At 54.6% G+C, this 15,426-nt stretch overlaps 1 protein-coding gene across 2 annotated transcripts in view; it reads right to left on the bottom strand.

Annotated features, from left to right (window-relative positions):
* CNIH3 (cornichon family AMPA receptor auxiliary protein 3) overlaps window positions 1-15,426 on the bottom strand; it is a 38,298-nt gene that overhangs the window by 13,772 nt on the left and 9,100 nt on the right. For both annotated transcript variants that reach the window (XM_006761254.2, XM_006761253.2), the window contains exons 2-3: window positions 3,161-3,229; window positions 790-837 (exon numbers count right to left, since the gene is read on the bottom strand). In XM_006761254.2, the coding sequence (XP_006761317.1) occupies window positions 790-837; window positions 3,161-3,229 (117 nt within the window). The remainder of the gene's footprint in view (window positions 1-789; window positions 838-3,160; window positions 3,230-15,426) is intronic.

Consider the following 15,426-nt stretch of genomic DNA (forward strand, 5'->3'; position numbering starts at 1 on the left):
GTGGGTGGTGACCGGGCATCTGCTGTCCCCCCCACAAACACGAGGCTCAAAGCCTCTGTTGCGTGGGCAGGCAGCTTTCCTAGCGCCTGTGGCCCGTCTGCTCTGGACAGAGGTCAGGGGCATCCTTTGGCTCAAGGCGAGACACTCCGCTTATTTTACCAGCAAGTACCTGTTCTCTATACTTTGCTGCGAAAACACACACACACTTTCCTGCCCGGAGAGTGGCAGGCTGGTCGCTCTGGCGCCCCGGCTATGCCACAGATGGTGCTCACTGCCAGGCCTGAGCTGCACGCACACACGTGAATTTGCGGGCACACGTGTGCCTCCTGCGTGTGTGCAGGGCAGCTGTGACCCTCAGCCCTCCATTCAGGGCAGCTCTCTGAATGCATGGCTCCCCCTTTAATCACACCTCCCCTCCCGCCCCTCCGACTCCCAATGAGGCTGCCAATCAAACTGCCACGCTGAGTGGCAGGCTGAAACCTCAGAGCAAACCCATCATCCAGCTACAAAGGTCCCTGCGCCCAGCACCAGACAGGGACAAAGGCTGTGCGCCTCCTGTGATTATGAAAAGATAAAGCAGCTCTGAGTCCAACCACAGGCACTTCAATTACCCAGCACTTTCCTGCCAATGGGTTGATGGCCACCTTTTAATTCGCTCCTCTTGTCTCTGGAGGCGTCCAAAGAACCCATCGCTGGCTCCCCCCCTCCCCATCGCCCATGGGAGACAGGACAGGAGCAGGCACCAGTCCGCCCGCTGTGACCACATATGACCGTGGCCTTGGCACTGACCTTCCGCAGGAGGAAGCAGATGCGCTCGATGTTCCTCAGCCGTTCCCGCTGTCAGGACGCACAAGGGAGAAAGGAGAGGTGGGTTAGAGCGAGGGAAGCCCCCACAGTGACCTCAGGAGAGGAGGCAGCCCCCGCCCGAGGCCCCTCCCGGCCAGAGGGGCCTTTTCCTAACGAGTTTCCCCATCTACCTGGTCACCTGCTCTTAGAAGAACTCCACCAGCAAACAGTGTGGGCTCAGCCTCCCTCTCTCCAGCAGAGGCGTCTGTACTGTTTCTACACAAAGTCTCGCTCACCTCCATGCACCTGTAAGGCGGTCAGACTGCTGACCACCACCACGTGCTCACTGACTGTCCCAAAGCCTGCAGCCCACCACCACCACCACCACCACCCGACTCCCGGCTGGGGGGACTTCCCGCGAGGGTGTCAGAGAGCATATGTGCCTGATTAGTGTCTGAGGAAGGGACATTCTCTGCCCGTTGGCTTTGGCTGTCTAGAGTAGCGGTTCTCAACCTGTGGGTCACGACCCCTTTGGGGGTCGAATGACCCTTTCACAGGGGTCGCCTAAGAGCATCAGAAAACACATCTATAATTACATATTGTTTTTGTGATTAATCACTATGCTTTCATGATGTTCAATTTGTAACAATGACAATACATCCTGTATATCAGATATTTACATGACGATTCATAACAGTAGCAACATTACAGTTATGAAGTAGCAACAAAAATAATTTTATGGTTGGGGGTCCCCACAACATGAGGAACTGTATTAAAGGGTCGCGGCATGAGGAAGGTTGAGAACCACTGGTCTAGAGTGCGTGTACTTAAAGGAAGTAATCTTCCCCCTAAATGAGACCCCAGCCGCGCAGCATCCCACAGCTTCTGAGAGAAACGCATCACCCCACTCAGCAGTCACTTGTAACCCAGGCCCTTTTGTGCTGTTGTCATCGACCAGGGAGGTCGTTTTTTCAGGCCACCTGGTCCTGAGATGCCACTGCAGGGGCCCTCAGGCCTGAAGGCGCGTTAACGGGGCATCAGAGCGTTTAACAGGACTCCTGCCAGGGAGTAACATCATTGGAAATGGGAAAACGTGGGTTTTTATGGATTGTTTTAAAATCTCAGACAAGCCCGGCGTGGCTCAGTGGTTGAGCGTTGACCTATGAACCAGGAGGTCACGGTTTGATTCCTGGTCAGGGCACATGCCCGGGTTGCCGGCTCAATCCCCAGTGTGGGGCCTGCAGGAGGCAGCCGATCGATGATTCTCTCTCGTCATTGATGTTTCTCTCTCTCTCTCCCTCTCCCTTCCTCTCTGAAATCAATAAAAAAGCATTTTAAAAAAGAGAAGGCTGCCATAAGCCTTCCAGGTTTGGATGGCATCACACTAGCGAATCCCGATGATCTTGCTGACTGAAAAGATCAACAGAGCTATTCAAACAAAAACTTAGCGCTGGGAACCAGGGCCTGAAAGGAGCTTCAACTAACATAGGCCCAGCGAGTGTAGATGGAGCCACACACTTGAATGAGGTGTGTGTGTGTGTGTGTGTGTGTGTGTGTGTGTGTGAGAGAGAGAGAGAGAGAGAGAGATGAGAGGCGGGGGAGAGGGATGCTCCATCTCTTGAGTCCAGCAGGGCTGGCCTGGAATGAGTTCAGAAAAGGCTCTGTCCACACACATGTTGGCCCCTGGCTCCAGGACATGGGCTGGCATGACCAGAGAAGCGGGCAGCCAACACCCACCCACTCAACAGAAGTGAGGTCCTTCTCCAGGCCCTGCTTCCATGCCTCTCCCTGCATCCGTTTCAGGGCAGGGCAGCAGGCACAGCCCATGAGCAAGATGGGCGGTGAGACTCTGGGCACAGCACATGCTGCACCCGGACCAGATAACCAGACGTCAGGAGAGTCCCCAGGGGCAGGCGACCTTGAACCCACAGAGCTTGTCCAGATGAATGCTTCCTGGTGACGGCTATGGGGCTAGGAGCCTGGACATCAACCCACCCTATCAGAGCGGGGCGACCACTAAAGATGCTCCTATACCTGCCCAACATGGGGACACCACGGAGCTCCCTCCCGTTCAGCCAGGCCTTGAGGACTCAACAGCCATAATACAGCAGGCATTTCCCACCTGGGACCCTGGGGCTGCCACACTTGACTTGCAAGAGAAATCAAGACCTCAGCAGGCCCGGAGAACAAGAAGTCCCCTCAATAGCCTTGAGCCAGGCGTGGAATGTTTAAGCAGAGCTGGATTGATTCCCAGCTTGAGCAGAGCTGGGAATGTTTTCTAGTCATTCTATGCATCGGGACCTCACCCTCTTTCCCAGGCCCTGGGTGGCCTGTGAGGGCACTCCCTGCCCCGCCACCAGCACCCTCAACTTACCGCATGCACGGGGTTGCACTGGTCTATGGGGCTCTTAAAATCTGTCCTCAGCTCATCGAAGGCAATGATCTGAAACGAAACACACAGAATCGAGACATTAGAGCAAAGGTGGGTCACTACGACGCGTCAAAAGCTTCCTGGAGATTTGCTGCCAGTAACAGAGGAGGCAGGAGGTGGGTGTCAATGACAGGAGACCTGGTGGAAGTCGGCCGCTGTGGAAGCTGCGACCCCAAAAGAGGAGACGGCAGGGATCTCGTTAAAGGGCTCACCGCTGCAACTAGTGAATAAACAAGGCCTGGAAATCTCATCCCCAGTGCAGTGGTTCTAGACAATAAAGCTATTACAGTAACAATGAAGAGAGTCGATCCCAATGGCTCCCAGTGCGAGAAGGAATGATAATTATGGGATGGCACAGAGGTGTGAGCGAACGCGACCGTGGCAACTACATTGTAATAAACACGTGTCACCTTAAATTTACAGTATGTTGCATGTCAGATATGTCTCCATTTTCTAAATCCCCAAAATAAAGTTTTTTTAAAGTTTTCTGTGTTTTACAAAAGTGATGGCGAGAACGGGATGGGGATTGGATGGATACAGGCGCACAAGGAATGCATGTTCAGCTTCTCTCGTCATCGCAAGAAGCTGTTGGTTTCTTATTGCTGCTTATTTTGGCACAGAAGCTACTTGGAAGTAAAATGGACAGAAGCCGGGCAAAGGGGAAGGAAGACATAAGAAGGCAGAGGTGACGGCAAGAGAAACAGCCCAATCTCCGGCTGTCCGCAGGCCGGATCCCCAACTCTGGACAGTCAAGGCTTCTCGGCATGGCCCATTGGGTCAAGTTCACTCTGGACCGAGCCCCGAGCCCCCCAGAGAGCGATGGTTTGCCCACTTGTCTGGCGGGGGGAATGTTTGGGGGGGGGGCCTTCTCCAGCTACAGAAGGAGGCACAGCCACAGGAAGAACTACCTAGAGGTGAAGCTCCCCAGCCCGAGCCACCTCGTCCCAGGAAGGGTGACTCGGTGACAGAACAAGGTGGTATTTGGCCAGTCGGCTGCGCATAAATGGACATAGAGCCCCCCACATGACTGTGCTCCCCAGAGGGGCCAAAGCAATGAAGCCAGCACACCCCCCCACACGTCTTTGTTCCAGCAACAAGGGGCTCAGCATACTAGTAAGTCCCACGTGAGTGAGAGCAACGTACTTCCCTCTATGGAGCAGGTATCATTTTATTTTTAAAATATTTTTATTGATTTCAGAGAGGAAGAGAGAGAGAGAGAGAGATAGACACATCAAGGATGAGAGAAGATCATGGATCGGCTGCCTCCTGCACGACCCCAGCTGGGGATCGAGCCCGCAACCCGGGTGTGTGCCCTGACCAGGAATGGAACCGTGACCTCCTGGTTCATAGGTCGATGCTCAACCACTGAGCCACGCTGGCTGGGCAAAGCAGGTATAATTTTAAAGCAGCCACGTGTCATCCTGACCTCAATACTCCCGCAGAATTAGGAGAAAATTCTCATATCGCTTATATTCAATAGACACATTTCCCTATCACCCCTTGCTGGGTAATTAGCCAGCCTGTACTTGAGGCCTTTAGGAACAAGAAACTTGTCACTCACTGGCGATGCTTACTCCATTCCCGGCTACCTCTAATTAATCACTGTCTTCCGGTATTGAATTTACATATGACTCCTTGAGGCTTCCCCCCACGGTCTACACCAGGGTCAGCAAACTACAGCCCGGAGGCCAAATCCCGCCTGCCACCTATTTTTATACAGCCTGTGAGCTAAGCATGGTTTTCATACACTTTTTAAATAGCTGGAAAAAATCAAAAGAAGAAGAACATTTTGTGACATCTAAAAAATTACATTCAAATTTCAGCTTCCATAAAGTCTTATTGGCAACACAGACACACTCGTTCCTTTATATACTGTTCCTGTATACGTTCGTTCGCACTACAAGGGCAAAGTTGAGTTGTTGCTACAGACACCGTCTGACCCGCAAAGCCAAAAATAGTTACTATCTTGCCTTTTACAGAAGAAAAAAAAAATTGCCAATCCTGGTCCCGTCTTTTATTTGCCCTCTAGAGCTGCACTGTCCAATACGGTGGTCACATTTGGCTATGCAAATTTAAATTTTAATTGGTTAAAGTTCAATTTAAAAGTTGGTTCCCACATTTTAATTGCCCAAACGCCACATCAGGCTAGCAGCTATTAAGCAGCACAGACATAAAACATGCTATCGTCACAGAAAGCTCTAGGGCAGTGGTTCTCAACCTTCTGCCCCTTTAAATACAGTTCCTCATGTTGTGACCTAACCATAAAATTATTTTCGTTGCTACTTCATCACTGTCATGTGGCTACTGTGATGAATCGTCATGTAAATATCTGTTATGCAGGGTGGTCTTAGGCGACCCTTGTGAAAGGGTCGTTCGACCGCCAAAGGGGTCGCGACCCAGAGGTTGAGAACCGTTGCTGTAGTGTGAGGCCCATAGGATATGTCAGATCACTCTCTCAGAAGGAACCCCGCTAAAGATTGTCACCTATCATGAACCCAGCAAATCAATATTTCTTTCTTTTCTTTCTCTTTTTCCCTTCCTCCTCTCCTCTCCCCTCTCCTCCCCTCACCGATGTGAGAGAGACAATCGATTGGTTGCCTTCTGCACGCCCTGACCAGGGCTGGGGATGGAGCCTGCAACCAGGGTACCTGCCCTTGACCAGAATTGGACCCACGACCCTTCAGTTCCTCGGCCAACACTCTATCCACTGAGCCAAACTGGCTAGGGCCCTGCAAATCTTTCTTCTTCAAGCTAAATCTTTCCAACTTTTATTTATATACACTGGCACTAAGTTGCCTCATCATGCTAATTGCCTTCCATTGACATTATAGGGAAATGTCCGAACTAAAATGTGACTGTCAGAACCAAACACCATCTTCAAGGTGAGATCAGCTGGCACAGAAAGTAAAAGTACCAGTCACCTCCTCTGTTCTGTAGCCTATGCCTCTGTTAATGCAACCAGATAGCAGTAGCTTTGGGGGTACATCACATCCCTGGCTTCATACTGGCCTTGCATTGCCTAAAAGCCATAGGTCTTTTTTTATGTGCTTGAGTTAAACTCAGTCCAACTCATCCTGCATACACGTTAGATTTGGGGGGGGGGGGGGGGAGCTTAAAGGCAGAAACCAACCTTTTCCCCTTTAATTCCTCCCTGTTCAGTTTGGTCCATTGGTCCAATCTGTTGATATATGACCTACCTCCCACCACAAACCCTAATGAGCATAATGGCTCAGTGTCCACATCCACATTCTCCCTGATGTAAATGCGAAGTGAGCAGGCCCGAGGGCAGCGCCCGGAGCTCCCCATTCCTAGCTCCCAGGAGGCTGGCATCAGCAGTCCTCCAGCCTATTATTTATCCAACTATAGAGACCATTCACCGCCTTTCGGCCCAGGTAACTGAAAGGAAGTCTCTGGGTGGCTTTAGCACCCCTACTGTTGGTGCACCTCAGAGAAGCTCCCCAAAGAGCCTAGGAGCCCAGGAAGGGAAGTCAGGCCCCCACGTCGTGGCGGTGACTGGAGACCTGCCTGTGCAGGCCCCATGACCAGTCCTGACCTGTGTGTGTCGCCCCGTAAGTGTGAGAGGTGGGTCTGGGCTGAAGTGGGGAGAGGAGCCCCTGGGGGGTTCTGAGCTGACCAGCCAATAGGAGAGCAGGCGGCCCTGCCCCCGCTCAGCTCCTGACCTGGAGGAAGGGGTGAAGGACGGCCCTCACGTGTAGCTCATGCCTTTGAGCTTCCTGAGAAAATAGGTCCTTCCCGGTGCTCCCTGATGATGGAGACGGGAAGGTACACGGTGAGGATCAAGGCTTTCCGCATCCCCACCCCCGCCTGGTAACCACTCACTGCCCGTCAATCATTCAGGGAGCATCCTTCACACACAGGCACTGGGCTAGCCCTGCAGGAGCCCTGCTAAGTGGGTTTAGAGCGAATCCTCACCCTTGACATCTGATCACCCTGGCCTGCCTCCAGCAAGAACCTAAATAAAAGTAAAAATGAGAGGGGGAAACACACACACACACACACACACCACAACACACACGCACGAGCGCGCACACACACCCACCATACACACACAACACACGCACGCGCGCACACACACACCATGCACGCACGCGCACACACACAACACGCACGCAGAGAACACGCACACACATGCACGCACGCACGCGCACGCACACACACACACACGCACGTACACACACACACACATATACACACATACACACACACACACGCACGCACACACACACGCACACACAGCCCAGCAGACAGCAAGTGGGCTTAGGTTTTAATTGCAGCTCTCAGAAATTGCCGGGAACGCAACACAAAAGTGCGGCCCAGTAAAAGCGTTCCATGGGGGAGGCTAGACAAGACAATACGGTCTTGATTTTGAATGCGCTTCCATGAATCTCCCACCAACACATCTCCCCAGCAGGCATGTAACGACCGGAGAACCCGTAGGCGGAGGTCTGTGCTCCGGCAAAGACCTAGGCCCCAGCTGACCTGAGCTGCTCCTTAGTGATGGCGCCCCGCAGCTGGGAAGGCCCAGGTGCCCACGGTGACAGTGACAATGATTGGTGAGAACTGAGGGACCTGCCCAGGCTTCTCCCTCCTGCCTGGATGCCCACTTTCCTTCTGCACAAAGGTGAGCTGTGCTGAAAAGTCTCCCTCCGCCCCTCCAGGCCCCTCTCCCCCCTCCACCCGCTGTCTCTTGGCCCTCTGGCTTCCCCTGTGGGCAGGCCACTAGGAGGCCCCAGCAGATGATGGTAGGAGGTCCCTGACTCCCCTTCTGGTTGGGCTGTGGCTTGGCAGGGTCTCTGCCCCTCCACGAGGCCACAGCTCCCACCACGATCCCACCACCCTCTGGACAAACACGTGGGAAGCTAAGGACCCCTCCAAGCCAGTGTCTGTGCTGAACACGGGTTCCACACCGACCCCCTCGCCTTTGCCCAAGGAGCCCAGATCTCAGCCCAGGCTGTGGGCAGCCCGGCCTGAGTTCAGGCGGCATCAACAGGGCGCCACCGGACGGCCAAGGAGCCTGCTCCGCCATGGTCATCTCAGGACTTGGGCCCTGAGAAATCGCTTCCTAACCTCTTTCTCTCAAGAGGAGTGTTTCTGAGCCTCCAAAACCTGGCGGGAAGAGCAAGCAGCTTGTGAACAGCCTGCCAATTAGCTAAAAGAATTTTTTTGTTGTCGTGGCTGTTGACACAGAAACAGTTCTTCCGTCCACTGCCCACCCCGACCGTGTTTTGCCAACACAACAGCCCCCGAGCCCCAGGGCCCCAAATAGAACTAAATGCAAGGGCAGCAGGACCGGGGGCCACTGCCCTGGGTAAGGGAGCAGGGCCAGGCCACTTGGCTCTGGTGCTTATTTGCATGCGATTTACATAAATTTACATGTTGTTCTCAAGAGGCCTCGTTCCAAGTATTTAGAATCAAATTGGTGAGTTTGTGCAATTTCTTGGAAGTCTGTACCCAATTAGTCTCCCTGCTGGTCTGAGTCCAGGGACACTTCAATCCTGTTAAAAAGTGTGTCAAGCCCGGCTGGTGTGGCTCAGTGGTTGAGCATGGACCTATGAACCAGGAGGTCACAGTTCAATTCCCAGTCAGGGCACATGCCCAGGTGGCAGGCTTGATCCCCAGTGTGGGGCTTGCAGCCGATCGATGATTCTCTCTCATCATTGATGTTTTCTATACTCTCTCATCTGATATTCCTCTCTCTCTCTCCCTTCCTCTCTGAAATCAATATGCATGTGTGTGTGTGTGTGTGTGTGTGTGTGTGTGTGTGTGTGTTTAAGTGTGTCAAGCTGACCTCATCTTCTACCATCACAGCTTCTCCTCTGACTCTGGCCCTTCTGCTTCCCGCTTAAAAGGGCCTTTGTGGTTACACTGGGTCCAGATAATTCCCCGTCTCAATAGTCTTCATTTAATTGCCCCTGCAGAGCCCCTTTTCCTACATAAGATAACATGGTCACGGGTTCCAGGGACAGTTCTCTGCCCTAAACTTCCTCTGTGCCCCCCATCCATCCCCCCTCCCCAAACCCTGGCAACCACTGGTCTTTTTTGTCGCCACAGATCTGCCTTTTCCAGAATGCCACAGAGTTGGAATCATACGGAAGGTAGACTTTTCCCACTGGCTTCCTCCACTTAGCAACATGCATTGAAGGCTCCTTCAAGTCTGTTCGTGGCTTGACAGCTCACTTCCTTTCAGCTCTGCCAGGTTTCTGAGCTTTCCTTTCTCCTAGGTCTGTGGTCGGCAAACTGCGGCTCGTGAGCCACATTTTGGGTGAGAACTTCCTGAAACAGCCTGGGTCACACAGAACCAAGTCCCTGCCTGTCACCGCTCAGCCAACTGCTGCCAACCACTGGTCTCCGGGCCCAGGGAAGGGGGTGGTCAGACAGTCCCTAATCAAGGTCCATACTCCATGGACAAGCCAAGCCAACTACTACGAAAGCGTTCTCCCAAATGCATCCTGACCATGTGGACTATCCCATCTTTCTCCTCCTTTCCGTCTGTCGAACTCTCAAACCCAGGTAAATGCCACCTCTCCACGATTGGAACCTGCACCCCAGACCTCTGCTGCGTTATGGTAGATGTACTATCTTCGACTTGTAAGGTCCTTGAGGACTGGGCCCTTACCTTACTCTTTATATTTCCTGCAAGTCCAAACACAAGTGACCGACGATCGGGCGCTCAATAAGTATGCATAGAATTAAATACAACTGTTTTCCCTAAAGGGCTACCCTGCACACAGCCAAAAATACCCTGTACATTGCCCAGGGCAAGAGATGATCTGCTTTATGAATTATACATGGTTCCTGCTTCTCGTTTGCATCTTCCCATTGCTTCCTGGCCATCGGCCTGCTCAGTGCTTATTAATTCTCAGGGAAAGACGGCCAGGGGAAGAGGAGACACTCTGACACAGATCCTCCATTTGGGGGTGCGGCGGGGAGTGGTAGGTAGCAATGAACTGGATTTGGGATGTGGTTTTCTTTACCTTTTTAAGCGACCACAGATGTAAACATCCACTGGCCACCACGGCCACAAGGCCACATGCTGCTATAACAGAGCCTTCCAGGTGGCCTGTTCCACATGTCACAGTGTACCTGGGCCAGGCCCTAAACCTCACCGCCCTCCCGGCTCTACAGTGCACACTGCGGCCCGGAGGCCGCGTCTCACGCATCTTCACGGGCGGCCCGCACAGCACCGACTGCACAGCTGCTGCAAACACAGATGGCGGCGAGTTCCACGCGGGGTGCAACCAGCACGGGGCTGAGCGGAGGAGCTGGGCAGTGAGGCCACACCTATCTCTTTGCCTCTCTCTCTCATGTCTTTTTGGACTTCCCTTCTAGAGCTGGGTCAGCCACCTTCTGGTGCCCGAGCACCCACAGCAGCACCCAGTGACCACAGCACCCAGTGACCACTCACCAAACAATGCAAAACCCAAGAAAGTCACCCAGGAGAGAGGAGGAAAGGGAGGAACATAGAAGCTAGGGAGCGGCCGGGCAGAGGGAGGGAGGGGAGATGTAGGAAGTAAACTACCAGTTTTGTGTTGTTTTTTTCTCTTGGTCAGGACCGCATGCCCTTCTGAGTGTTTCTGCTCCTTTGAAATAAGCTGCAAAGAGAAAGGGAGTTTCCTACTGTTCGCTGCTCAATATGGTCCCGGTTTCCGCAGCCACAGAGACCTCGGCCATTGCCCCCCCCAAGTGAGTGCAGCAGCGTCCGAATTTCTCCTGCGTCCCCTTTCTCCCCAGACGCCCAGCCTGCCTAAGCGTCTACTGCTTGAGCAGGTTTCCGGGACTGGCCCTGGCCTCCTCTCCCATTTTCCCAGACCTTTGAACTGGAGGCACCCTAGTGGTTGGGCAAACCCTCGGCCCTCTAGTGGCAGTGGGTGAGCATTACCCACTTGGTAGAGAAAAACTGGGTCTCAACTTCAAGACCAGGCTGTTTGGAACAGGCAGGTGTCTGTGGGCCACCGGGCAGTCATCGCTTTAAGCAGCCGGGAGGGACTTCACCAAGAAGGGATGGCCACGAAGGTACACGGGTGAGGGTGAAGATGCTTTCTGTCCCCCCTGGAACTGGAGGATCTGCGTCCATTCGACAAGCAGGTCATGCCTTACGCCAGGCAGGACATGAGAGCGGCAAGGTCCCTCAGACAACACCCAGTCCAAGCCCACTCTCTCCGATATGCCGTCTCCATGGCGACCGCTCGGGATGTGAAATTATCTGCGAGAAGCATTTACCGTCTCTTCCACACACCCAGTCGCCGAGCATGTGTTGGGGGCCTGCTGTGTGTGGGTCCCGGGCTAGGTGCTGGGCAGCAGCTACCAGGCAGACCCGTGCCCTGCTCTCAGTCTAAGAGGCCCCAGGTCCCTCAGCCTCTACCACAGTGCAAACAGCCCCCCACACTTTACCAGGGCTGCACCCACGCCCTCCTTCCAGCCTAGGAGACACCCTGGTTACTGTGCCTGGCGGTGGCTCTCTCCCGGGGTGCCCCGAGCCTCCAGGCCACAGGGAAATGGCTGCCTGGCCTTCATGAACACCGGCCTTCCCTTCATTCCCAAACCTTCCACAGTCCCGCCTGGGTCGCTCCAGTCCAGCTGACTGGCCCGCAGGAGCCAAAGCAGGACCAGTGTGGCTATACTTCACCATTTACTGCATTTCCTCCACTTTCCTGGAGTGCAGATGAGCCTCTATGTCAATGTGGCTGGAACCGGCATCCAAAACGTACAATGTCCAGTGTCCACACAGGGTGCTCTGTGGATACAGCAGCCACCACACGGGAGTGGAACTGCTCATTCTAAATCAAGCATGTCAAACTCGGGGCCCGCGGGCCGCATGCAGCCCACAAGGAATATTTTTGCGGCCCAGCCAATATAACAGTATGTAAGAAACATTTTAATAAACATTTCATAATTTAATTTTTACAATATCTATCAAAATAAACCTACGTTTCTATGAAAATGAAAGCTGTTGTTTTTTTGCGACACAGACACTTAAACCTTGTTTACGTGGCCCGTGTCAGCCTTTGAGTTTGACATGCTTGCTCTACGTGTTTTCTCCAGGAGCCTGGTGTCTCCTCGGGGCAGGCCTCCTTCCGCTCCTCCCTACCGTCCCAGGATCCTTGACAGACAGGGATAGTGTGGAACTGGTTGGTGCACTTGAGGACAGGAAAATAAGAGCTAAACCCAAAGTGCATTCTCTCCCAACGCCTGCCTAGAGCCACCAACAAGAGGACAGAGGCCCTCAGAGGTGTCTGAGCCACAGAGCAGGGCTGGTAGACACAGGAGAGGTCGGGGACCCTTGGGAGCCTCAGAGCAAGGCTGTCTCTGGACCGAGGTGTTCAGCTGCATTAACAAGCGTCCCTTCCAAGTCCCTAGTTCCCCTGCCTGATGCCCAGCCCCTCACGTCCCAGGGCTGGGCTCTCTCCCCTGAGGTGGAAGACCTACCCACCGCTCAGCTTCCTCTCATCAGAGGCCCTCTGGTACCTGTGTCGTTCTAGGACTGTAAGAAATCAGAAATGCCCATCATTCTCTTTTTTAGTATGTTTCTTCCCCCCATTGATTTCAGAGAGAGGACGGGAAAGGGAGCAAGAGACAGAAACATCAATGAGGAGAGAGAATCATTGATCAGCTGCCTCCTGCACGCCCCACACTGGGGATCAAGCCTGCAACCCGGGCATGTGCCTGGACCGGGAATCGACACTCAACCACTGAGCCCCGCTGGCCGGGCAATCATTCTCTTTTAAGAAACAGTCTATGCCCTAACCGGTGTGGCTCAGTGGATAGAGCATCGGCCTGTGGACTCAAGGGTCCCAGGTTCGATTCTGGTCAAGGGCATGTACCTTGGTTGCGGGCACATCCCCAGTGCGGGGTGTGCAGGAGGCAGCTGATCGATGTTTCTCTCTCATCGATGTTTCTCTCTATCCCTCTCCCCTCCTCTCTGTAAAAAATCAATAAAATATATATTTTTTAAAAAAACAGTCTACCTACAGAGCACAGGACGCTGAAACAGCTCCCTGGGACGTGTGGCTCAGCAGAGAGGTGGGGGGGCTCAGTGCTGCTCCCGCTGCCCCAACTCCCAGCACAGGGGCCGGGGTCCTGTCACTTCTCCAGCCTCTTCCCGCTCTGGGCACAGACACTAATGAGCAGAGAATGGATGGGAGAGGCAGTGGGGAGGCTGAGGGCGAATAAATTATTCAGACGCTCACAGGAACAAAACGCTGCCGGAGTCTGAATCACACGTGGCTTCCCCCAGCGAACTTGACACCAGCATCCGCTGCAAAGAAAGGGCTTTGCTAAGCAGCGCCCGGCAACTGCCTCTGGGGCACCTGCTGCTTCAGGACTTCGAGCAGCGGGCGCACAGGAAGAGGGACCTCAGCTGTCCCTGCGCCCACACAGTGCCACACTGCAGCTGGGGGGTCGGGGGGGGGATCTCAGCAGGCTCCCCCACAACAATAAGGAGGGGAAGACACGGAGCGTCCAAGACAGGCAGCAGGAAGTGCTCCCGTTCAGCCCGTCCCTCTCCCACTCAAGCCAGGGGACCTGTCAAGGTCGGGGTCAAGTTGATTCCTGGTTCATCACGTCCCTCAAGCCACAGAACCTATGGATGACGTTAGCGAGGACCTGCTCTGTGGATCCTTCGTCTGCACAGCGGTGGAGACCAGGGAGACGCGCCTTTATTCTGCATGTCCACTGCTCTGAGACGCTCCCGGGCCCGAGGAAGAGCACTGCGCTGGGGATCCGGAACCCCAGGATCCACGCACCGCCAGCTGCGGGCAGGGCACCGTGTGTCAACACGCAGCAACACGCATGCTCCCCAGCAACACTGGACCCAAACCCTTTCCTGGATTGGGATTTGGTTTGTCTTCTCCGTTTTCTTTCTTGAATAAAATGTTCCTTGCCCTGGCCGGTTTGGCTCAGGGGATAGAGCGTTGGCCTGCAGACTGAGGGGTCCCGGGTTCGATTCCGGTCAAGGATGTGTGTTTCTCTCACATCGATGTTCCTCTCTGTCTTCCCCTCTCTCTAAAAACCAATGGGAAAATATCCTGGGGGGAAGATTTTTAAAGAATGTTCCTTGGTGTCTTAATAGGAGAAAGGAAAAGCTGAAACCCGTGGGAGGGCAGATGGAGCAGGAGCTCCCGGCCACGGAAGTCTCCGTGGGGCGCCGCTGAGGGCTGCTCTCTCTGCGGCCGACATCTGTCCCCGTCCCGGGCCCAGCACTTGCCTGGCCTCCCCGTGGCTCGGTGCGACCGACAGCTCAGGAACACCATGCTGCCCGGCGTCATTTCTCCCGGGGCTTTAACGATGCGGCCACGTCCAGCCTCATCCTGCTCCTTCGTAGCCACCGTGGGAGGGCGGGAGCTGATTTTAACGGAGGCGCCAGCACACAGGGACATGGAGGATGCTGCCTCCCATTTGCAGAGCAAAAGGCTCTCCCTGTGCAGCGGCGGGAGCTGCCAGCTCCACTAATGGGAGGGGAGGCTCCTGGCGGGAGCACTGAGGGCGCACACTGAGTGGACCTGCACGGTGCTGGTGTGGAAACGAGCACATCCGCCCGGCAGAGTCTAGGTGTGGGCGATGGGGGGGGTGCTGGGAAGAGGGGGGGTCTGGGGGGACGGGCTGAGTCGGAATTTCCAAGAGGAAAAGGAAGAGCCGGGCTTCACGTCACCATTCATGCCTCCTTGGAGTTTGGGGCCGAACATGCTGGGAGACACCCAACTGGCCAGACGCCGTTTTCCTATTGAGTCACTCGGCTGCTGCTCCTTTCGTGGGCTCTGCTACACCCACGCCAAGCCCGCGTCCGCGTGTCTCCATCAGGGCTGTGGGCGCGGAGGGCGCGCCGTGTGCCAGGGGAGCGCGTCGCGCTGTCTTCATGATGAGCAGGCGGAGACCTGGCTCCGGGGTGGTAGGTAGGCGGCCGTCGCGCTAATGGACAACATTCGGGGCCACACCTCCTGGCTGGGGGAGAAGGGGGGCAGCGGCTCCCCATCAAGCTGAGAAAGAAAATCAATCAGACCCTCTTCTGCAGCTCACGGGGGAGCACACATCGCAGGGTCTGGGCAACACGAAGGGGACCTGGAGGCAGGAGAGGTGACAGGTAGACCGAAGAGGCGGGCAGGGAAGGACCCTGCTTCCTGCCCTGGTATGGCTTCCCCTGGGGAGTTACTGCTCCCCCTCTGAGTGCAGTCCGGTGGGAGGGCACACCCAGG

Source organism: Myotis davidii, unplaced genomic scaffold (genome assembly GCF_000327345.1).
Source record: "Myotis davidii unplaced genomic scaffold, ASM32734v1 scaffold174, whole genome shotgun sequence".
Classification (NCBI taxonomy): Eukaryota; Metazoa; Chordata; class Mammalia; order Chiroptera; family Vespertilionidae; genus Myotis; species Myotis davidii.